Raw genomic sequence first — 24,721 nt, 5'->3', positions numbered from 1 at the left:
AAGATTACTTGCACTGCCTATTTTCCTCCCCATCTAGGTGGTCTACATATTTCGTGCTTATAATCCCCTAGACCCCTGTGGTCTTGTATTTATATTGTGTTGGTTTTGATGTATTGGTTTACTTTAGTATTACTGTGATTCTTTGCTATGGTCTATGTTACAAAGGCCTTGTAATAAATGTGTCTATATTCTTAATATAACACCTGTCTGGAGTAATTTGTTAGTGTCCTTGCTTTGTGTGCTCATTGAGGTCTTTTACTCACCCTCACCCCTCTTGAGTCTTGACCGCCTGCCATAGCTACCCTGATTGGTCTGGCTTGTCCAGAGGTTACCCTGTCCCAAGAAACTAGGTTGGCCTTCTGAACCTCTGCCCCACCTGGTCAGAGTTCAGAAATCCTTCTTAACAGTTGTCAGCGTGATCACGCTGACTGATGGGAGAGGAGTTCTCTCTTGTCAGTCACTGGGCCTCATTACGACCCAGGCGCTAAGTGTTTAACGGCGCCGTAAAAGGCTGCGGCGCCGTTAAACACTTAGCGCTTTACTACGAGGTCCCTTTGCGGGACCCGACCTTAACGGCTGGTCTACACCAGCCGTTAAAGTAGGGACCCGCAAAGGGACCTTGGTGCTAAGTACGGTACCCCAATTTGCGGTACCGTACTTAGCGCCTTCCCCATTCCCATAGAGCCCTATGGTGCGAAAATGGTAATGGGGAAGGGCCATGGTTCAATGGGGAATTACCGCCCCGCCAACCTTGGAATGGTGTGGTAATTCCCCATTGAACCATGGCGGACCCGTTACAACACCGGCACCAACCATTGTGCTAATAGCGCCATGGTTTAGCGCCGGTGTTGTAATGAGGGCCACTGTGTTCACCTTGCTCAGCATGACCATGCTGACTGATAGGAGAGGATTCCTCTCCTGTCAGCTAGTGTGTTCATGTTGTCAGCATGATCACGCTGACTGATGGGAGAGGAGTTCTCTCTTGTCAGGCAGCATGTCTACGTGTCGGCTGCGTGGATGCTTGTTAAGGGTGCATGAAGGTAAAGTAAGTGTTTTTATTTTAAATTAAAAGTGTATATGTGTATTTAAATTAGTATGTATATGTGTATGTATGAATGCATGCGTGCATGTTGGTGTTTGTGTCAATGCTGTGTTTGGTTTTATGTATACATGCATGTATGGAGTTGTGTAACTAGTGGATGAATGCATGGGTGAAAGTCTTTTTTGTGAGTGTGTGTTCAGCAACACCCCTAAATGTAGCCGCCCTGGTGGCCACTTCATTAAGGGGTGGGTTCATGGCATCAGAGGTGCACCTAGGCTAACATGTCAGGGGGGAAAGGGGACTAACACTTCAAAAGTTGGGAGAGGAGTTAACGTCAGAGGCTTTGGGGAAGGGGCAAACTTCCTTGTGTGAGGGTACCTAACATCTTTCCACATTTCGAATGAGACTATTCTGGTGAAGCTTCAATGTTACAAGCAGCTACCTCTTGCCTTCATTTCTGAAACGTCACACTTAAGGACTGCTGTGAGAATGAGTTGTCTCATGTCACCACTTCCCTTCTAACCACTCCCCTAGCATGCAAGTGCTAACCCCACATCACAATTTCAATTACCTAAAAATGTATGGATATGAATGCAGGTGCTAACAGTGAAATTACTTTTCATGGCCATGCTAATCCCTATGGAAATTCTCACCCAGTTCCTGCCCTCCCCACCCAAAACACCTCCTCACTGGAACTCTTTGAGCTAGCTTTAAACATGCCTTGCCATCAAACTTTACCCTCAATGTGCCTGCAATTGTTTCCTCAAAGGAGTCTTCTGAGAGTTCATGATTTCATTGGAGTTGTAAACATGTAACTGGTGTAATAAAAATGTCTTAATCAAGTCTACCTTTGGCCACTCAATTTAAAAACACCCTGCGTGTCTTTCACTGAAGTTCGTTTAAAAATAAGCATTGGCAAAGCCAACCGTTTTGGCTTGTGTGTAAGTATTAGGCATTTACCAGGCACTGCTATTAGCTGCTCAGGTACTCAAACCATTTTGCACTGGCACTATCAATGGCCAGCTAATACCAATACAGAAGTGCCTTTCCCATGCCTACACGAATGCCCAAACTGTTAGCATTGCCAGTGCTCTTTTTGCTTTACCCATGATGCACAGGACTATGCATCAAGGTTAAAGTAAACATACTAATTGGCTAAATTGGCCCACATTTAATGTAGGCCAATCTAGTCAGTAATAACACTTGTGGTACACAATCAGCCTGGATATACTTTCTGTGGCATGGCATTTTTACTGGCTGGGAGTCCTTACATGGTAATAATGGCATATATTGATGCAGCCTGCATCGACATAATAAGAACAACCAGAATGAATATATTTTTATACTAGCATATCTCGCGTGGAAAGGCGGCATGAAATGCATTGGAAAATGTTCCTATGCACATTTTGTGATTTGCAACTATTGGGAATTTCCATGTGCTTCCATACAAAACCAATTGCAAACTGTATGGATTTCTAACCAATTTTGCAAAGAAAGTGCTGTAAAATGCATACTTTTAACCCAATGTTTCAAGCATTTTCTTGGGAGTGAGAACCCCCCTCAAGCAACCCTTGTTTGGTTTGGGCTCCCTCACTGTTCTCTGTTGATCCTGCCTAATTGGCACAAACATTTAAGCCTCTTAAATTCAGAAATGCACCAGCCTCCACTGTACATCATTTATCACTGTGTATGATGTGTGTTTTAATGCACACACATGGGCAGGGTGCTCCCTAATGATATGATATGGCATTTATAACGTGCCTGTACACAAGTGTTTCTAGGCGCGACAAGGCAAGGAGGGAGAAACAAAAGAGTAGGACAAAACACAGCTCTTACTAGGCCTTGTGTCATTCAGATCGTGCAACAGCAGGGAAGGGGGGAGGGGAGAAGTGCCGAGGGTGGGGTAGGATGCAAAAGTGCAGTAACAAAGGAGAAACAAGAGTGCAGCCAATGGGTGGCAAGTGTGGGTATTCATAAGGGCAGACAATGGGTGGAGAATAAGAGCAAGAGCGGGGACTGTAGGGTTACAGATACAGACCACAAGTGTAGGGGAGCCAAGAGGTAGTGCGGGATTGCAACAGGACAGGCAGGGACCTGGGCCCGTTTTCAGAGCTTGACCAGGTGACCAGTGCATGGATCAGGCAGGTGATCAGCAAGGGAGAGGAAGAGAGAAGGCAGAAGCAAAGAGACAGGTGTTGCGGTGCTTCCGGAATGGAGAAGGTTCTCCTCAAGTTTCACCGAGGCAGGGAGGCTGTTTCCAGAGGGAGGCCCCAGCCGAAGAAAGAGATCTGCCCTCAACTCTTTGCTTGGAAAAGTGACTGACCCTCAGAGAATTGGAGTTGGCGCAGTGGAGAGCTCATTCCATCTTATATATATTTATTCATACGATAAAAAGTTAGTCTGGCATGAACCTTTCTTCAGTAGAGAAATCTAACTTTGCTGTAGTTGATTTGGAGTTGTAGTAATAAACCATATTTGGGATCCTGCACATAAACTCAAGGGTAGATTTCTCGAGTCTCCTGTTTGCGGATGTGCTGCCACTGGCCGAGTGCAAAGGATTGTAAGGGGGCCTCACCAAATGTTTTGCCCCGGGCCTCACCACACCTTCTGACAGCCCTGGGGAACCCGTAACTACCTTGATGGCAATAGGAATGCACTTGTCCCGAAAAGATGAATTGAAGAACTGTGTCAAGAACGGGGCAAAGAGGATGTTGTGCTCTAAGATAATTTGAGGTGGCAGCAGATTTTCAACACAGGAGGTGGGTTTCATGCTGGAGAGTATTCTCTCCATCTCAGGTAAATTGATTGGATTTATGGCAAATATAGGGGAGGTTGAGAGATCCTGGGATGCGTCCTGAGATTCCTGGGAGGATTTTAAATGTTTTGCGTCATCAGAACTTGCTTCCTTGCTTTAGTGATTTTGGCTTCAAAAGCCGTGTGGACCATCTTACAATCATCCTCTGAGGAGACGTAGAAAGTGTCAGGGGCAACAGGGTTTTCTAGTGACTTTAGAATTTGGAAGAGTTTCCCTGTTTTGTTTGGGGCCTATTCTATTTGGGCACTGAAAACATTACTTTTAGTATCTGCTATCTTAGTTGGATAGGTGGTATCCATGGCTCTGCATGCTTCTTTATTTTCCCTGGATGGCGATTTCAGCCGTTTTGCTTCGAGTGATCATTTTGACCTCTTCAAGACGTATAGTTCAGGTGTGAATCATTCCTGTTGTCTTGGACTAGCGCTAACAAGTTTTGTTCTGAGGGGGTCAATGTGATCAACCATGGTTTGGATGCATTTGGTGAATTTATCCAGAAGGGCATCTATGTGGTCATTGTCAGAGGAGTTTAGCATAACTGTATGCAAGCATGACTCGATATAGTGGGAGGAGATTTTTTTGAAAGTCCCATTCATGACCCTCTTACAGCTGTTAGAAGGTTTCTCTAAATGGGTCTTGAGGTCGATGATAAAGTTGATAAGATAGTGGTCTGACCAAATGCACGGGGTTGTCGGGATGTTTATGAGCTGTGATGTTTTTCACAACAACCCACTCTAGTTGGTTATTTTTACCATTGGTTGGCTCATTATTCATGATCTGGTACTCTATGTTGGAGAGTGATTCCTCGAGGCCAATGGCGTTTTTGTCTAAAATATTGCTCCGCCAGAGATTTAAATTGCCTAAAAAGAGTGTAGCAGTTTTGGGCCCATTGAATTTACTCAAGATCAAGAGAAAATAAAAACATGAGTGAATAGAAGGTGTCATTTTGAGGTGAAGTATTTTGCAGCCTGAGCAGTGGCACAGAGAAGGGAACAGCATGAGTTCAGTCTTAACAATAATTGCTACTCCCATGACTGCATGCTGGAAAACCCACGAGTCATGGAATGATTGGCTACATTAGGCATACAGACATGCATTTATGGTAAGAAACAGAGTAGGATATGAGGAGGTAGGAGTGAAGAAGTCCCACCATTCTGAAGAGGGAGGTCAGCGTGCTGCACAACCTGTTCAACCAGTTTAAAGTGGCACAAAAAGTGAGCAAAGCAATGTCAGTTGAATGAAAACAATAATACGAGCACAGCAATGTCAGTTGAATGGATACCAAATGCGAGCAAAGCCAATGTCATAGGAAAGGAACTGAAAGTTTGAGCAGAGCACAAAGCCGTAGGCACATGAACCTCGCCAGAGGGAGACAAAAGCAGTGGAAGCTCAAGCGCCCAGGTAGGATAGAGCAATTAGGCCGGCCGTTACTCAGGAGAGGGTAGCCAAGGATCACCATGAAGGCGGAGGAAGAACGGCGGTGAGCGAGACGAGACAGGCAGCGAAACACAAGGGACCAATGCATGACAGAAATGGCTTGCGGGACAACAAGGAGTGAATGGACAAGAACGTGATTATTTGTGGGTATGTGAATGTTCTGGGTGGGCGCCCGTATGTAGAATGCAGTGGGAGTGAATGTAAATGCTGTTTGGATGAGTGATAGGTGGGCAAATGGGTGTGAATTTTACTGTGAATGTTCTGGGTGGGTGCCATGTGGAGACTACAGTGTGAGTGACTGAGAGAAGGACTATAGATGAGTGAATGGGTATGAATGTGACTGTGAATGTTCTGAGTGGGTGCATGTGTGAAGAATGCAGTGTGAGAGAAGGTGTATGGGTAAGTGATTGTGTGTTCATGTCTGGAGATCAGTGTGAATGTTCTTGGTGCATGTGTGAGTGAATGCGAGCAAATGTTTATGGGTAACTTGTGGGTGAATGGGTATGAATGTGATTATGTGTGCGTACGAGTCGCTAAGAGTACAGGGGAGCACTGTAGCAATGTTGACATTTCCTGAAGTTGCATGGCATGTTTTACTGGCATTATTGGTCAAAACTAATTTGACGTGTGTTATCACATGACAGACTAGCATTTTGGTGCAGGGAGCCTAGCTATTTCTTACTGTAGGATTACATTTTTAACTGAGCATCTATAATAAAGCAAGAATGATAAGTGTACTTACATATCAAGACTGGACTATATGTGACCCAGTTTGGACATGTTTTCCTATTGTTTTATGGCATTTTTAATGTAAGGGCCAACAGGAGTATGTTCTTAAGTGGGGGTAATGGCATATATTGGCAGAACCAGTTTGGACGTGTTTTCTTACAGTATTATTACTGGCATTATGCACAAAGCAAACCAGAGCATGTTCTTATATGTGAATACTGGCATATTTTGACGCAGCCAGAATGGAGATGTATGGGCACAGCGAGAGTGAACATATTTTTATGCTGGCATATATTGTGGGGAAAGGCATGATTTTGCTGGAATTTGAAAGACTGAGACAATTCTGATGTTTTGGCAGCCATCTTCAGGTAAAACAAATTGTAAATGTTTTAGCAGCCATCTTGTGGCCAGACCAACGTCACTGTTAAAGGAATGCTCTAGAGCTGTATGCTGCCAAAAACATTAATTGTATAATTTTATAATTAATCATTTTGCCAAAGCCATTCACCGCGTAATTACCCCCGAATGACTATCACATACCTGTCAAGTACATTTCTTCTCCTTCCGTGAACATTTGCTGGCAGCGGACGCAGCGGGCACACGTCGGGTGGTAATGCTTCCCACCAGCCTGCAAGACAGAAGCAGAATAGGGATTCAGGCCCTCTCCAGTTTTAAAGGGATACCCTTTCACATTAAATTGATTAGAAATTCAAATTGAATTTTCCTCCACCAGGCAAAGGCAGCTAGACCACATAAAGCACAGTGTCATGCCAGGAATTCAGTTTACGCTGAAACTGCCCCTTCGATGTGTGTCAAACCAGAAAGTCCTTTACACTGAAGCTGCTCCTTCGATATGCGTCAAACCAAGAAATCTCTTACACTGAACCCGTCCCTTCGATGTGCATCAAAGCAGTAAATCCTTGATGTGCGTCAAATCAAGAAGTCCTTTACACTGAAACTGCCCCTTTGATGTACGTCAAACCAGTAAATCCTTTTCACTGAACCTGCCCCTTCGATATGCGTCAAACCAGTAAATCCTTAACACTGAAACTGCCCCTTCGATGTACGTCAAACCAGTAAATTCTTTACACTGAAACTGCCCCTTCGATATGCGTCAAACCAGTCAATCCTTTACACTGAAACTGCCTCTTCGATATGCGTCAAACCAGTAAATCCTTTACACTGAAACTGCCCCTTCGATGTAGGCAAACCAGTAAATCCTTTGCACTGAAACTGACCCTTGGATATGCGTTAAACCAGTAAATCCTTTACACTGAAACCACCCCTTCGATATGCGTCAAACCAGTCCTTTACACTGAAACTGCCGCTTCAATGTGCGTTAATCACACACTCTTGTGTTTGCTGTCCAGCAAATTAGAGAATAGTGCAGGGGAACGGAAATACGGACCATGGCTGGAGAACTACACTATTTGCAGGGTTTGATTATATTTATGATAAATAGCTGACGATCCTACCCAATGAAATGCTCTATTTCATCAACTAAGTTTAACATTTCTACTCCAGGCCTCCCAGATAAAGGGTTCCCTCACGGCAACCGTTGGGGTCCCTGTTGTCTGGCAGTGTTGGGCATGGTAAAGGGACGGCGGACTGTGAGCATACCTCTTGAACTTTTGAGCCTTCCTGGATGGTGAAGACAGATGTGTTTAGATGGCAGTCTCAGGGCAGTTAATGAGGATGAATACTGATGAATGTTTGCTGGGAAGGCGATGCCATTTCAAAAGCATAGATCAATGCTGCATGGACGCCCTCATCACCTGTGCGGTCACTATCCCACTCAACTGGTCTGATCATGAAGCCATCCCACTGTCAGAGCCCCACTCGACCACAGCCCACAAAAGTCGGGCTTAACGCCCCCCCTCCTACAGCTCTGCACATTCAAAACCTTCCTAGTCAATGAGCTAGAAGCAAACTTTGCACTAAGATCAAACCATCCAACCCTTGGAACACCCCCAAGCTCACCTCCAGCAAACACTCAATCAGAGCCCTAGAGAAACGCTGGCGCAAAACCCATAATCCTGGAGATCTAACCAACCTCAAATCTCTTTCCATCAACCAAAGGATTCTGATTACTGAGCTGCTTACTACGCTACCACCCTTGCAGCAACTTCTAAGATAAGCAAAGCCCTCTTTGAAGCAGTAATGCATTGTACCAAACCCTAACCTGACCCTGAGGTGCCAGCAACACAGGAAAAATGCGACAGAATCAACAGTTTTTTTTCTTGAAAGAAATAGACCAAATCTAACAGATCACTGAATCAACCACCTACAACATTAGCCCTCCGTGCAGTCCAACACGCACACTGCCCCTCTGGACCAAATTCTCTCTGCTCTCTCCCCCAGAACTCCCGAAACAAATAACCACCTCAGACCTCATGAGCATCTCTGATTTTCTCCTCTGCAAATCATTGTGAATTGGGCACCCATTGTTTGTGTGTGTATAACATTAAATTGTGTCTATACACTGCCACAGCTTACCTATAGAATGCAGAGGTTGCATGACAGACTAGTCTGCCAGATAGATAACATATCCACCCCTTGCACCCTACATCCTTTGGGAGGCGCCCTCCTTTTAGGAAGATATGCAGTGGATTAAGTGGGATGCTAAACTGGCGGGGCTCTAATTAGGGGTTGTGGCCTAGGTTTGTGAGTACTTAGGCCACGCCCCTAAGCAGAGCCCCCGCCCATCCCCTCGCCAATGGGGGAGGAGGGTTGGTGAAAGCAGGGGAGCGGGGCACACTGGCATTATTACCTTTGGTGCGCCAAGCCCCAAAGGACTGGCTGCACCAAAGGTGTGATACCAGTGCGCCCCAGCTCTCGCACGAAGCAGGCAGCCCTTTCATTCAAGGCACTGCATGGTTAAAAACCATGGGCTCCATGAATGAAAGGGCTGCTTGTTGCGTGATTACTCTGTACTCGAAACAAGAGGAGGACTGGAGGGCCCAATCTCTCCTTTTGTTTCAGAATAAAGAGTCATCACGCATCATGAAACCTCATTTAAAAGGCTTCATGCGGCATGATGACTCTTTACTTAGTAACAAAAGGAGAGGCTGGGCCCTCCTCCTGTTTCGGAGTTCAGAGTCATCTGGCAACCATGTATCCAAAGCCACGGTTACACTGGCTGTCTGCAGATGTCAACACTTTCAAAGTGCTGACACCTGCAGGAAGTCCGTGTAACTGTGCAGCGCTTTGGCTACAAGGCTGCCTGAGGTGTTGGCATGGCTGAGGCTAGTCAGGGTGGACCCTGTTAGGGCCCCGGCTCGGGAGCTCTTTCTGGAGAATGCCGTGGATTGGCCCTGGCTAGCTCCTGCCCACTTAAAGCCCTGAAGATATGCAGACGTTTGTAATGAAGGGAATGCAAGGTCATAATATGACACCATTATTAAATGTTAGGTGCAATTAGTTCATCTGGGAACCACTCTTACAGCTTTGTGCATCTTACAGCAAAGGTAATAACAGAAGAGGAATCATATAGCAACACGATTTCAGAGGTGTTTAATTTTAGAAGTTCACACTAGAAGCATGCGTGCAAGTGCGGCATATACCTGCAGATAAATGAAATGACTATGCAGTCTATTTCCTAATATGTTCATGCAGCGCTATGGTTTGTTTTCATTATTGAAGTTTACTATCCAACGGAGTTATGTAGGGCCTGGTGGGTGTCTGAGTTTCCATGGTTACGAGGCCTAGTTCCGTATTGAACCCTTGCGGTTCAGCACTTTAGCAGAATCGGCCTCCCTGAAACTCTGCTGCGTAAAGTCATGGGAGTTTGGCGTTTTTCCAAAAACGGACGGATGAGGTTGACCAGAGGGATTGGATGGAACACAGATTGCGCCGCAGCTGCGGGGAGGAACGTCGTTTATATCGCTACTGGAAGTTGAGGAGTCGAGTTCAAAGCTAACTTCAGAAACGTGAAGACAAGCTGAGATGCCTCTGCGCCCGTTAGGCACGTGGCGGAGGCAAGTGCTCTGCTCCTTCAGCTTTCAAAGACCGCCTTTTCTTCTGCTGGCCGACTCCGGCCTCTACAGACGCAGCCCTAACATGTCTTTTGCCGTTTGAAAAATAAAAATAAAACACAGCTGTGTGAGACAGAGCGGCTACAGATGCTTTGAGTCAGCAACACCATCAGAGCATCGTAATCTAATAAGTATTGCTCTGCCTGTTTTGGTGACGGACAGCAAAGCACCGACTTTGAAGAAAGGAACTCTGACCTTATGTCTATATATTTTTTTCCCAAGAAGACAATTTCCATAACCACTCCACTTTCTGTTGAGATTTTTACGTCTTCTCTGTCATTGTGAGGAATTCGATCATCAGCACGGTGGGCGTACCCTCGCTCGACTCTGCTTTTTTGAAATTTTAAATGAAATTAAATGATTTAAAAAAATATATTTTATTGTTCATTCATAACGCGCTTAATACCAGCGAGTGGTTTCTAAGTGTGGGGTCAGGTCAAACCTGTGTTGTGACACGTCTTGCTTCCAAGACAAACGTGTTGCCCCTTAGCTATCCTTCCTCCCCTGTTTTGGAGTTCAGAGTCATCTGGTCATGATGGTAGAACAACCTCCAGAAAATGTCAAGATCAGCTATGGGATAAGGTGAAAAGACTGACAGCACAAACCAGACTAGTAGAAAAAAATTCGGGAAATTCTCCCTCCGTCCGGCGATTAATTTCTATAAAGCTAAAGTCGTACCGTCTATCATCTATGGCATGGAAACATCACTTAATATACCGAGTGCGATATGGCAGAAGCTGGAAGGACATGTTTGGAAATCAGTTCTAGGCCTACCGAAGTCGACATCCATGCCAGCGATTAGACGAGAACTGGGCCTAGTGTGTCATCTCTAGTAGAGCAGAGTAAGATGAGACGATACAGGAAAATTATGATGGCGGACACCCTGCCAATTTATTCCATCCTCGCGGAGGAGCTCAAGAGCGGCACGTGTAAGGCACTCAATAAGTGGGCGTCTACTCTCCAAGAAACCCTGAGAGAAATATCGTGCTCGGAAGAAGATCTGAAAACTAACCCAGAGTAAAAAGAAAAATGGAACTTATGGACTGGATCACGACGATAGACACAGCCAGGGCAACTAAACTACTGCGTCATCTCCCATCGACTTTCAATAAAGTCAAAAAACCCTTGAACTACTGCATGAAATGCCCAAACAAAAACATGCGAGGAACATTCTTGAAAGCCAGATTAAACTTGCTGACGACGCACAAAATTCTGGCAATTCGGGCCCCGACGAAAGACAACAGCTGTCGCCTATGTAAAGACAAAGAGCAAGTAGAAACACTGAAACATCTAGTGTTAAGATGTCCTAAAACACACCAACACAGAGATATATATCTTCAATCCTGTTTGCAAGGGGCAGTAACGCTAGATGAAGAGACAGTGTGGAACAGGTTAATCGCAGGAGAGACAACAAGACGGACATGAACAACAGTGAAATGAATAGAATTAGCCTTCAAAATGATCACCCACTTACCGACAGAGGGAGCAGATCCAACAAAAAACCCAGAGGGGGGAGATTGAAACACTTAAAGATGGACCTTAGATCAGACCAAACAAAGACATCAACATGTCAGCGGAAGAGTTAACCAGGGGCCAAAAGGACTAGACAATGGAACTTCTTAAAAAACCGCATGGTTTTGACCTGAGAAAAAGACCCTTGTAAAAATCAAAAAAATCTTTTTGATTAAAACCCAAGTAATACAAAAAAATATTTGATTGTTCATTTATAACGCGCTTAATACCAGCGAGTGGTTTCTAAGTGTGGGATCAGGTCAAACCTGTGTTGCGACACGTCTTGCTTCCAAGACAAACGCATTGCCCCTTAGCTATCCTTCCTCCCCTGTTTTGGAGTTCAGAGTCATCTGGTCATGATGGTAGAACAACCTCCAGAAAATGTCTAGGGCTAATATGCACACATTTCCTGTGCTCACTGCATGACATATGCATAGACCTGTGCACTCTGTGTGGACAAAGCCTACAGGCGCAGTCTCCCTTGTCATATTTAGTTGGGATATGACAGTCAGGAGTACACCATGCCATCTTAGAAGGGGGAGGGCCAGAGCTGACAGCCTAATTAACTAACAAAGGCTCCATGGAGCAGCCATGTCCTTTTGTTGAGCCCTGTAGTTGGTGGCAACATTCACATACTAATCAGAGTTTAATTCAAACAGGCCCACATGGGGCCTGCCTGCAGAGGCTAAAAAAGGAGACGGACAACCCACTACCCTTTCATATGCACTGTGTCAATCTGATGCCAGTTCACACCCTCAGTATCGATTGACAGTGAAATGTCACGTCTGGGACTACAGTTTTACAGTAATGATCCCCAGAGGGAGACCCATATAGAAGGCACGAGTATGTGGATTGACAGAGCCCGAAAGTCTGGTCTCGCTGCAGCTTCATGGGAGACCTGCTACTTTAATCAGGAACCACAGAGCGCTCCATTTACCAGAGGGACCCTTTCATCCACAACAGACAGGAAGATGGTTGTTTTTGCCCCTTCACCTTTTCTGTTGCAAAGTACTCTGGTTATGAACTCATGCATACGGGATATTGTTGTTGGGGATCCAGGATTGGTTCATTAAGGTAGGATTATCCTACACCAATCCCTGTGGTCCATTTGGCTTAAAAAGAGGGCTGAGCACCTATTTTGGCAGATCATCTGAAAGCTTCGCAAGGAGTAACAGGAAGAAATCATCCTTGGACCCTGGCTCAATGTACATTCTGCCTTACATCTTCTACCAGTGAAGGAAGGCCAGGCCCTCCAAGAGACAAGCAATATCCCTCCCCTAAACATCTCCTAGGGAACAGAGGGAGATTCTGAATCCTGAGGATCCTCTGGCAGTTCCAGAACCAGTACTCAGCCAGCCCTTCTAGGCTCTGCAGCAAGCTTCCTAGCAGGGGAATGCCAGAGAGTCTCTGAACAAAACCAAGGACAAGGCAGCTGCCTGCAACACTCTCCTCAGCTTTAGGCCACACAACTTAAAGGATTACATGAGCCCAGTGAAGAAGCTAGGAGAAGTGCATCGGGCAAGCATCTACTAACGTCTGCCTTAAAGGACATTTTTGAGCCAGTCGATCTTCTCGCGCTGCAACCGACTGCACAGCTAACTCTTGTTATGCCGCATTCGCTAAAGCCATCCGAGACAACTCGACCAGTGCTTCATAACCACTGACCAGCACTGAGACAACGATTCCTGGCCCTGAGCTGCTGTGTAGGCAAGCCTACAGTCGCCCGTCCTGCTTCACTAGCCAAAATGCCTACCGCCTGATACCCACAGCTTTTTTCCAATCTTGAACTCTGTCGCAGAAGCTGCAAAATGCCTTGAAACTGACTCAACCCTGTCGAGCACCAAGAATTCCTACAGAACAAGGTACATTGTGGTTCTGTCTCCCTGATCCTTCTCTGAAGTCCCCTATTGACATGTTACTACCCATTGCTCCCTTTGTGTTGAAACCAAGTATCCTTTAACTATTGGTATTAATTACTATACCGACTTTTCCTTCTTTGAAACTGTTTGTCCTCTGCATTCCTATACAGGGTGGGTTGTTTCTGTAGTGTGCTAGAACTGTTGTGACAATAATAAAGTAGATATGTGTATACAACCTTGACTAGACTGTCCCCTTTATCATTGGGTAATAATTGGATTTTCGCTGTGCTGCAACTAACAAACGATCCACAACCTTTCGGAGATAAGCCTGCCGTTCCGTCCACGTTACCAATATTGGACAAGGAGGTTTATAATCTGTGTTTCCAATCTGTTCGGATCCCTTCTGGTGTACTAGAGGTGTGGGACTGATTGATGGTTTAGAAACCGATATTCATCCCTGGACCACTGGTGCCCCAGAAGTTGATTTGTTACAGTTGTACAGTTCGTTTTTCAAACCATCATCATGGAAATCTACCAGAGTCTTGTGTTGATGGTGCTGGCCATAGAAAATATGCTAAACAGTGAACAGCATGGTAATGCCTGATATTACAATGCAAAAACGACATGTCACAACAGCGAAAAGTATTGACTATTCTTCTATAAGCGCCGACATGCATGCATTTAGAGAGCACCAAAAGCCTTGACTGTGTTATGCAATTATTGCTGTTTTGACACATGATTCTTTTATACACTTGCACAGCTAAACCCAGTGGTCGAAGTGTATGAAAATAAGTAGTGGAACTATGTTCCCTACTGGCCTGTCTACCCTCCCCACAAAGCCCATCGCCATGCCCCTTTCCATGTGCCATACACACCCCTAAACAAATGCGCCTGCTGTTTAAAACTATTAATTCAGTATATTATCTGCTTTATTGTTATAAGCCTTAAAAATCTCGAGCAACAAAGCGGGACTATGTCCATGTCCAATACTACAGAGCACGCCACATCATTTTTAGGATATTCTGCATGGAACATTTAAAGTCACAGGAACATGGGTGGTCTGTGCCATCACTCCGCTCTATTTGGAAAATGCCTTCGGATCACCGCTGTGTGTGCAACAGAGGGCGTTGGGGGCATACTGTGCACTGCTGCCATTTGCATGGTCTCCAGTCACTCTGGCAGATCTGAAAGAGTGAGGTCTGAGTTAGATTCGTGGGGAGAGAGGGAACATGCTAGATAGCATTGCTGTTGGGTTGATGGCGTGTAGACCGGAAGTGTCCTAAGCTCTGTGTCTGGGTCTTCCTCGGGCTGTTCCATGTCGGAAGCATATGAGTCTTAGGTATCCACTGTGGTGACTTGTGTGACCATGCTGTCGTGTGTAGTGATCAGGGCTGTGGTAAATTGGTTGTAGACAGACAGCTCTTCACATTGCCATCTGTTTGTATCATGTGGAAGACACCATCTCCATCATCTCTTATTGCCAGGGCCTGGTTTGTTTGTTTGTTTATTTGTTTATTTGTAGGGCGCACCAAACCCTTGGGTAACTGGGCGCACAGCATAACAAGAATACTTAAAGCTTAGTTATAGATTTAGAAAGGTAAAAAAACAGTGCTTAGGAGCAAGTTGCACAAGTAGCAGGGTACAAGTAGAAATCATACACATATATATACAACTTCGATCATTCATCTTAGTCGTTGTTAAGGTGTAACCAAGTGAGGGTGTCTGATACTGTAATAGGACTGATCCCTTCTGAGCTCAATTGGAAGTGCATTGCGTTGCTGGGCCACTTTAACTGGGAAACTATTGCCTCCTGTTTTTTTAAGCCTAAATCTAGGTATTTGAAGGCAGTAGGAATTAGTTGTCCTAGTTGGTTGTGCAGAGGTTTTTCTAATTATTCTTTCCTTTAGGTATGGAGGGGCTGCGTTATTAAGACATTTGAAGGTTAATGACAGTGTTTTAAAGAGGATCCTATTACTAATTTTCAACCAGTGATGGTTTCTCCTAGCATTGGATATATGCTCTCTTGTGGGGAGGTTCAGGGCCGTTCTGAGCACAATGTTTTGCAGTGTCTGTAATTTGTTGATGATATATTTGTTGGCTCCTAAGTACAATGCATTACAGTAGTCTAGCTTTGATAAAATGAGAGCATTGGCTAAGATAATGCAGCTTGCTAGTGAGAGGAAAGGTCTGCATGCTCTAATGAGTTTGCAGGTGTAAGCAGTGGAGGAGGCCAAAGAGTTAACCTGTTTTTTTAGAGTTAGCAAGTCCAGATAGAAGCCAAGTGTCTTCACTTCTTTGGCGACTGTAATTATATTGCCATCAATGTTGAAGGCGCTATAGTTGGGGTCAAGTTTTTTTAGGTTGTTAGCTGAGCCAAGGATCAGGATCTCTGTTTTATCGTCATTCAGGCAGAGGCCATGGGTTGCCATCCATGCCTGAATGAGGGTGTATATTTTGTTTACTAAAGCTGTATCTGAGGTGAAATTGCCCGAAAGGGGGATGAGGATCTGGGTATCATCTGCGTAGTTTGTATAGGTGACACCCAGTCTGTCCAAATTGTCAAATAAAGGCTTAGTTAAGATATTATACATGGTTGGTGTGACACAGGAGCCCTGTGGGATGCCACATGTTGTTTGCATTGGGTCTGCCGATGCTGAAGTGAAAAAGACTCACGCATTTCTATTGTCTAGAAAGGACTGGACCCAAGCTATGGCCTCACTTGAAAAGTGGGCAGCCGATGCTAGGTGTTTACATAACACTACATGGTCCACTAAATCAAACACTGCCAACAGATCAAGGAGAAGCAACATAGCTGTGTTTCCTTTGTCGTTAAGTTCGTCAATTTGCTCTTTAAGGTCTATTAATGCTGTCTCAGTGCCATGCTGGGGTCTGAAACCCGATTGGAGGGAACCTAAGAGTTGGTTGGTCTCAAGGTAGTTCTGAATTTGAAGATAGGCCACTCTATCTATTATCTTGAGAAGGAATGGGACTGTTGATATAGGCCTGTAGTTTGTTGGGATGGACAGGTCTAAAGTTTGTTTTTTGAGAACGGGTAGGACCCAAGATTCCTTTAAGCTACTTGGGACAGAATTGGATGAGAAGGAGGCATTAATGAGTTTAGAGATGAAGGGGGCTAAGTCTCTAGCTGCATCCTTAATTATTTGGGCTGGACAGTTGTCTCCTTTGCAGTTTGACAGTTTTAGGGATGCAATGATTTTTTCAGTTTCCTGATTGGAGACTTTGGAGAATTTAAAAGGAGCCAAGTCAGGCTTGTCATTGGGTGTGGTATTAGTTGGTAATTCGGCAAGGGGGAGAGAGGGTTTTTAGCTGCAATTTTGCTTTGCAGTGTTTTTATTTTATTTGCTAGGGCATTTTGAATGCTAGTGCACCATTGCTTGTCTTTGGGTACGTTATCCAGCGGAGATATGGATGATTCTAATTCTCGAAGGATCACAAACAGTTCCTTGGTGTTGGAGCATTTCTTTCTTGTAATTATTGGCACAGAGTTTTAGAGTTAGTTTGTTTTCTTCCATTGGGGAGTGTTGCCATAAGGTTTCTAGCTTCCTTTTTTCCAATCTAAGTTCTTTGAGGTGGGGGGTGAACCAGGTATTAAGGTGAGTCTGTTGTTTACTCTTGCGTACCTTAAGTGGGGCAATAGTATCTAGAACCTTAGCCGTAGTGTCATTGTAGGAATCCACCAGAGTATCTGGGTCGTAGTTGCATGGCAGGGCTTTAATCACAGGAAGAAGGAGGGGTAGGAGGTTGTCTGGTGTAATATTTTTCTTCAATCTGGTGGGGAGAGGGGGTGCCATAATTGTATCTTTATCTGTTTGTTTGTTTAGTGTTAAGCTAATGTCAATTAGGTTTTGGTCGGTCCAGAGTTGGGGTGTAATTTTAGTGATAGCTGTTGAGCAGTTTAAGGTGGCTACCCAGTCTAGGGTCCTCTCTTTATCAAGGGTAGGGGAGAGGACTTTTTGGATGAGGTGACGTTCAGCGAGCATGATAGCTATCGCTTGTGCTTGTCTGTCATCCGGATCGTTAAATACTAAGTTGAGGTCGCCTAAGATAATTATCTGGGAGGAATCCTTTATATTGTTCGCTAAGAGGCTAGATATGTCCTCTTCAAATGAGCCTATAGGTCCTGATGGCCTATATATAACGTAGGTGGTTAGAGTACGGCATGGGGATATAGGCAGTTTCGCCGAGAGTAGTTTGCAGGATTTTAATGGGGGTAGCGTGGATAGTCTTAAGTGCAGGTTAGCTTTAGCAATGATAGCTAAGCCACCTCCTCTAGAATTGGGTCTGTCCATTCTTAAGAGTTGATAGTCCGCTGGTATCGCTAATGTGAGCGCTGGGCCTGCTGCCTCATGCAGCCAGGTTTCTGTGACTGCTAGGAGGTCAAAGTTGTTGGATGTTAGAATATCGGCTATTTCGGTGGCGTGAGCTACGACAGATCTGGCATTAATCAGTGCTCCAGCTATCATAGTAGTATTAGGTGATCTCTGGAGTTTCAAAGTTGCTGGTATGAGTTCTTTCATTTTATTTTCTGAGGTAGTTTGCATGTGAGCTTGTGCCGTATGCATAGTGGTATGTTTAGAGTTAGTGCGGCAGTTTAGGTGGGTATAGCTGGTCATTTTAGGTTTGTAAAAGGAAGAGAGTCTAGCTCGAAGCCTAGTGTTTCTGTTTGGTGTAGGACAAGGTGCAAATTTAATTTGATCCATGGTTATCAGGATTATTTGTGTGAGCAACAGTGGTAAGGATAACAGCAGGATTTTGCTGACATACATGCTGAGGCGGTTGGTAACAGGCTGCAGAAGACTGGATCAGAGAGGTTGGAGCTAATACCTTGTAGGCGTGGGCTAGGTCAGGCTAGATTTGGAGCAGGTATGGTTGGTTGCAGTAGTCTGTGTTCAACCTAGGCACAGCCGGCTAAGTTTGGCCTGGGTACAGTAGTTTGCAATGGGCTAGATTCAGTAAAGGTAGAGTAGGCTGAATTTAATGAGGGCACATTGGGCTAAATACAGCAACATATGCATAATAGGCTAAGTTTAACAAGGGCACAGTGGTCAGCAGTGGGCTAGATTCAGCAACATAGCACAATAGGCTGAGTTTAACAAGAGCACAGTGGTCAGCAGTGGGCTAGATTCAGCAACATAGGCACAATAGGCTGAGTTTAACAAGAGCACAGTGGTCAGAAGTGGGCTAGATTCAGCAACATAGGCACAGAGGCTAGGTTAAGCTTAGGCAGAGTAGGCTAAATTCACAACATGGGCAAAATAGTTTACGTTTAACATGGGTACAGAGGTCTGCAGTGGGCTAGATTCAGCATAGGCAGAGTAGGATAAGTATGGGCTCAGTTTGATGGGTGAGTGCGGTGTAAACCGAGGGAACACGTGTTTATGTGATCGACATTATAGAGGCAACTAAAAAGTACAGAGTAGCTAATAGCAGGTCTCTGAATATAACGTGATGGGCACATTCATGACAATTATGATCACAGAGCATGACACAATAACGTTTGGGGTTACAGTCTGAAATATAATGGAACGCTAGTCTAGGTACCAGAGTACAGTGATACAGAGGCTCATATTGGAAAATTGGCAGATGGAGGTAACGTGCAGCTATAGCAATGCAGTAAAAATACCAGAGGCAATGGTTAAGTTACACAGTATGGTAAATCAGCAAGTGGGAGGAGCAAGGACTAGTAAGGGGGACTCGCAAGCTTAAATGGGTGCACGCAGAGTATAAGACAATATGCTGTATAATGGACATGTTTAAGCTGAGTGGCAGGCTCTGTAGGAATTCTAACTAAATACAGAGCATGATACAATGGTAAGGACCGGTGGGAGGGAGTGACGCAGAGTTGTAAGTAGGAATAAGGTGAAACCACCCACAACTGAAGATAATGGTAGTTTTAGGATAAGAGTCGGTGGCAGATAGGCGACAATTTACGAGCATGGGAGTGGCCTCTGCAAGTGTTAGAGTCACTGGTAAAGTTGCAATAGGGCGCTTACCAGGCAGTTAAAGTTCAAGCATCGGGAGGTTTGCCAGCTGATTGCTCGCGGCGCAAAATAGGTAGAGTTCCAGGCCCTGGCCTCTGTCGACTCTGGACAGGCTCAGGACAGGCAACATCCTTGATGGGTGTGCCTTTGTGGGTGGGCCGGCTTGTTGCCTGCCGGCAAGGGATTGGCTTGAAATAGGTGCTGACAGCCAATCTCATGCAGAGGCAGGTCCAGGGAGGAGATTAGGGTCAGGTCAAATCGACAAACTACGGGCAGCCATCTTGAAGCAGCTGCACCTCGTGGGCTGCAATGGAGGCTGATGTAAATATCAGCAAATAATGGCGAATGAGCAAGATTCTCCAGCTATTCCAGCTTGTCGGCGAGACACTGGATAATTGTGTACATTACCAGCTGATCTGCCACAAAAATCGTGGTTCAGTGTTTGAGTTGGGAAAACTACCTCTAGCCCTTCAGTTCTAAAAAGAAGGTGAGGTTGCCCTAGAATAGAGTGGTGGTGTGGCGACTGTCGAAAAAGGACCTAATGAAATGTCTCCGGGTTCTTCTAATGAAAAGCATTGACACCACAACTGATAGGTAATATCTTGGAATCCTCAATCTACGAATGATTCTAGACTCAAACACAAAACATGCAGGTAAGGGCTATATGTTTACCCATGCCTGTATTCCATATTTAACACCAATGTACCATTGAGGTGTTGTCACCCTTTATTCAAAATGTCCCCTCAAAGTCTAATTTTAAACAAGCTAGATCTAAAACACTTGATTTTATTCCGAAGGAACAAAATGAAGATGCACCTTCCCAAATCTTGGGGCTAAATCTCTCCGTCACCTTCCGGACACCCAACCGTGGGTCATACAGATCAGCCCCACACATCATTTTGTAGATTCTGAAGAAAGCTGCCAATGACTGGACAGCTAAAACTGGTAGAAGTTTCATACCAAAAGTTTACACTTACATTTGGGAGGGTATTACCTTTCTTCGGAACAAAATAAGTGTTTTAGATCTAGTTCTTTTTACAGATTGCACTTTGTGGTGATATTATTTGCACGAGATAGCCATCGTGCAAAGGGTAGACATATACTCTATCGCAGTTTCTTCGTGTTTTTGCTTACTAGAGTAGAAAGTACTATTTATAGCCACATTAGTCTTCAGTAGGTAATAAGTGTCCAACTGCTTCAAAGCTATGTTGTCTACACGTATACCCCTCCCCTGCACTTAACTCCACTGTTAGGAGAGTTACTTTTTCCCTGAATTTCCTTTGATTCGCAAGACAAAGGGCTTGCAGCTGTAATTATTTATTTTTCTCAGGTGTAAATCCTTTGTGCTCCACAGCATGTAAGTAGTTAATCCAATATTTACTTCAATCTAAGATGCCCAAAGACTGGCAGGTTCCCCAGGGGTTGCTAAGAAGCTTTCTGGGGAGTGAACTGTTAATGACTTCATGGCTTCCAAGAGATTGTTGTCTGATCGTTTGTGCGATGGAAATCAATGTATTGATATTTAGGATGTTTGCAAATGTTTCTGAACTGTGTATCCGGGGTGCTTTTGTGTAACTGTCACTGTAGCAACAGTGTTTCTAGTAATGGTTTCTAGAGCGCATTGGGTCAATTCCTTTGTACGAAGCGCTGGTCTCTGATGCGGCATTGTATGCACACTGGTTCATGTGCACAGAGACTTCCCTCTTGGTGCGCAAGTGGACATTGTATGCACGTTGATCCATGTGATTGGGTGCCTTCCTCTAACTTTTATCAAAACAGGAGATGCGTTGTCTATAAGCAGCTGCACGGTAGGCCAGAGGTAGAAGGGGCACCATAGTGCCTCGTTCACAAGTGGTTTTTGGCCGGCATTAAAAGTAGACAATTGTTCAAAAGATGGTCACAAACTAACACACATTCTCTGGCAAACTTATTGTGGGAATGAGTTGCGGAACCAAAAGAGGGAAAGCAGGATGCCATGCGGGAGGTCATCCAGGTGCACTGCTCGGCACCCACGGGGCATCCTGCTTCTCACGAATCTGTGCTATCAAATGGAGACGCGAGTGGAAACAGCCAAATGAGGTTTATTATGAATAGCAGGCAGCGGTGTTGCTAGGTCTGCAAAAGATCCGGGGCTACGCTAATGCTGGTACTATAAGGTCTCGGGTCTAGCTAGCCTTTTGGTTGTAGACCCTGAGCTTCTATCTTGTGCTACAACCAAAACACCCAGGCTATAGCCCCCTCTGACCACCCCTAGCAATGCCTCTGATAGCAGGGAAAAGACCCCATGCAGCCCTTGTGCCAGCCAAGGCTTTCCCACTGTCTCTCAGGGAATACCACCTCCCCTCAAAATTCTACCCTGAGCCGGCAGGTGGGTATTTTATGGAATGCACACAATGTTCCGGTGTCGGGGAAGAGAAAGAAAGTGAAGTACACATAAAAAGATTCTCCTGACAAGTTGACCATAAGAAGTGTCAAATCTGATCTTCACTCTCTCCCTCCGTGGGATTGGTTCCAGAGCGCAACCGTGGGATGCGCCAGTCTCGAAGTGTTGGGCTGCAGCATTGCAAACCTCTACGACCCCCCTGCTATGACACAAGACTGTGCTTAAGACACCGATTACTTTGATTGGGAGACCACGATAATCTTCACAGTCACTCACACTCCTTCCCGCTGCTAACCGTGCCACAGCTTTCTGGAAGGCTTTGGTTTAACTTGCCATGTAGGTGTTATAAAGGAGGCAGACTCTCAACGTCTTAGAACCATGATGCCTTTTGGTGATAGATGGCGCTACACAAGCTCTAGATAAATAGAACGTCACTGCGAATAGTGTCTTCATTGGAAAGACTGTGAGGTGACCAGGGTCCCCTTCTCGCAGGATTGACAAGGGAACAGCGCCTCACATCTTTGCTTAGTATTTCAGAAGGAAGGAGCGGAGGGGCATTAACTGTAAAATAACCTACCACTGAGAGAGAAACATTTTCCAGTTAAGATTTCTACCACATTATAAAGGTAAGGAGACCAAGAAAGAGACTTTCAGTATAACCCCTAACATACTAAACACTTCGTTTTGGGGCACATAGAGAAAGTAGTGATTGGTTGTAGAAACCGTTAGCCAGGTAGTGTTAGGGAAAGTTAGGGACAGTTGGCTACTTAGCTAATTGGGCTTAGAGTTAAAATGTAGAGCCTCAGATAGAAACAATTGGGTCTCCATCTACCACAGCTGCGTGCAGATGTTAAACTGCGGGCAGACTTTAAACAAGTGTCACTAAGACTAAGCTGAAGATTCAGATGTATAAAAAACTGTCCAAGACAAGTGAGGAATTTGCTGATGAGTACTTTCTCTAATGTCCCATTGGATGTCGAAGTCCTTAGCAAGAACCCTCTAGCAGAGGGAGGATTTTCAAGTGTTTGGGGAAGAAACAGACGAGGAAACACTGGCTGGTGCTTCTCTCCTGTTGCAGGGTTTGAAAGCTGGCCAAGGTACCCGAGTGGAGTTTTTTTATTTTGTCCCATTCCCTTTTCCATGTGGGTGTGAGCAGGGGGTTCCGTAAAGTACCACAAATAAAGACTGTGGTAGACGTTGCATGCTAAAGGACTATGGAGCCAGCAGCAACTCATTGTGAAGAGCTGCACAACAAGTCCTGATTCTAATTAGCTGTGAAAAGGTAACCAAGAACTCACAAAGAGGTCATCAAAATGGTGGAAGTTGCACTATACAAGACCATATTATGTCAGCAAACAATTTTAGCCCACTGGTATACCGTTTACTTAAGTTATGATTTTGTATTCCTCATGTATTTTGAGGAATTCAAAGTGAGTGAAGTGCAGAGAAAATTGCATTGCATCTATCTATTTTCTCTGTAGTCTTCAATATGGTAGGCTTTACAATATTGTATGGAACTGTACCTCTGTTGAGGACATGAGAAACCAAATCCTTTGAGGGTGATGCAGATGCAACATTAGGACACCCTTTCTACCACGAACATGGACACGTGTCAATGTTATTTTTTTATCCAAAACATTAACAGCTAGTACTTAGGCAGGTTTAGAACTGGAGTTCTGGAAAACGGAAGGATTCTCGCGTGAATCACACCTTCGTACCCAAGGCATACACATTCCAACACCTGCTATTTTTTTATAGTCAGCCTCTGTGTAATGTCCCTAAAAAGAGGCCAATGCTAAGAATGACACCTGGATCCCAGGGCAGTGGCCTGCACGGTCTGAATGATACCTGGCCTAGTAGGATCGTTGCCCGTCCTCCCTTTGTTCCCCTCCCTTGCCTCGTCGTGCCTTGAGATACTTGAGTATAGGCGCGTTATAAAAGCCATATCATGGCATATCATATCAAGGACTCTGTAGAGGTGGATTTTTGGGTAGTCGTACATTTGCACCATTTGGCTTGGCCTGGGTTCAGGTGTGTCCAAGAGCAGAGAAGCTGAAAGAATACTTACTATAAAACCGATTTTGGCTAAAAAGAAAAACGTGCATGTAAATGTCCTTTATTATGACATTAATTTCTATTGACGGCTGTTAATTCCTAAATACCTTCATTCTGGTTAATGGACTGTGTTGATCTCAATGGGCCGGAATTTTCTAGTGTACCAACTTTGCTGCTCAGACTATCTCCCATATTCTGATTGCTAGACGTTTCCGTTGCAGCAATTGCACAGCGAGTCGAGCGCTTGCTTTGACATCTGTGCAGAGCCTGCTGACGTAGGTTCAAATCCCAGCAGGGCCAAACTCAGCCTTTCATCCTTCCGAGGTCGATAAATGAGCACCACACACCGTGGGTATTAATAAGCAATGCTCAGATGCCTGAGGGTTCGTAGCGTTATATAAATGCTAAATTATTGTGTGTTTCCACTCTCCACATCCCTATGATGGAAAAAGGTTCCAGGCCACCTCCGCCCTCAGGAAGAGAACATCCTCTGGTGTCAAACTGAGGGATGTCAGTTACACACTTTCTTGAATCTGTATTTATTACCTGTTGGTTATTCATTGCATTGTGTCATTTTCATATTGGGAATGTTGTTTTAATATGTGCTGTGCAGTTGGCCCTCCATTTGTAAAGTATTATGTACAGATTTGTTGTTGCTACCCCTTTATATGCTGTGGTACTTTCTCCTGGCCATTCAGTACCACATCCAATTGGTCTGTCTCCTTAACTATTTTTAGCCCTAAGCCCTTGGGCTCGCGGTGGTTTTCCCCGGAAACCTTCTGGAAAGACAATGTGACAGCTTGGGTTGTGCTTTTTGGCCTTTCTCAGACCTGTCTCCTGCTGGTGGAGGCCTGTC

At 44.8% G+C, this 24,721-nt stretch overlaps 1 protein-coding gene across 1 annotated transcript in view; it reads right to left on the bottom strand.

Annotated features, from left to right (window-relative positions):
- ABLIM3 (actin binding LIM protein family member 3) overlaps positions 1–24,721 on the bottom strand; it is a 770,500-nt gene that overhangs the window by 219,153 nt on the left and 526,626 nt on the right. Inside the window, exon 7 of the mRNA XM_069651389.1 lies at positions 6,561–6,648. Within this exon, the coding sequence (XP_069507490.1) occupies positions 6,561–6,648 (88 nt within the window). The remainder of the gene's footprint in view (positions 1–6,560; positions 6,649–24,721) is intronic.

The sequence above is a fragment of the Ambystoma mexicanum genome, chromosome 3p (genome assembly GCF_040938575.1).
Source record: "Ambystoma mexicanum isolate Mex_15411 chromosome 3p, UKY_AmexF1_1, whole genome shotgun sequence".
Classification (NCBI taxonomy): Eukaryota; Metazoa; Chordata; class Amphibia; order Caudata; family Ambystomatidae; genus Ambystoma; species Ambystoma mexicanum.
Note: the sequence above shows the minus strand (reverse complement) of the source record. Positions and strands in the feature narration are given on the sequence as shown.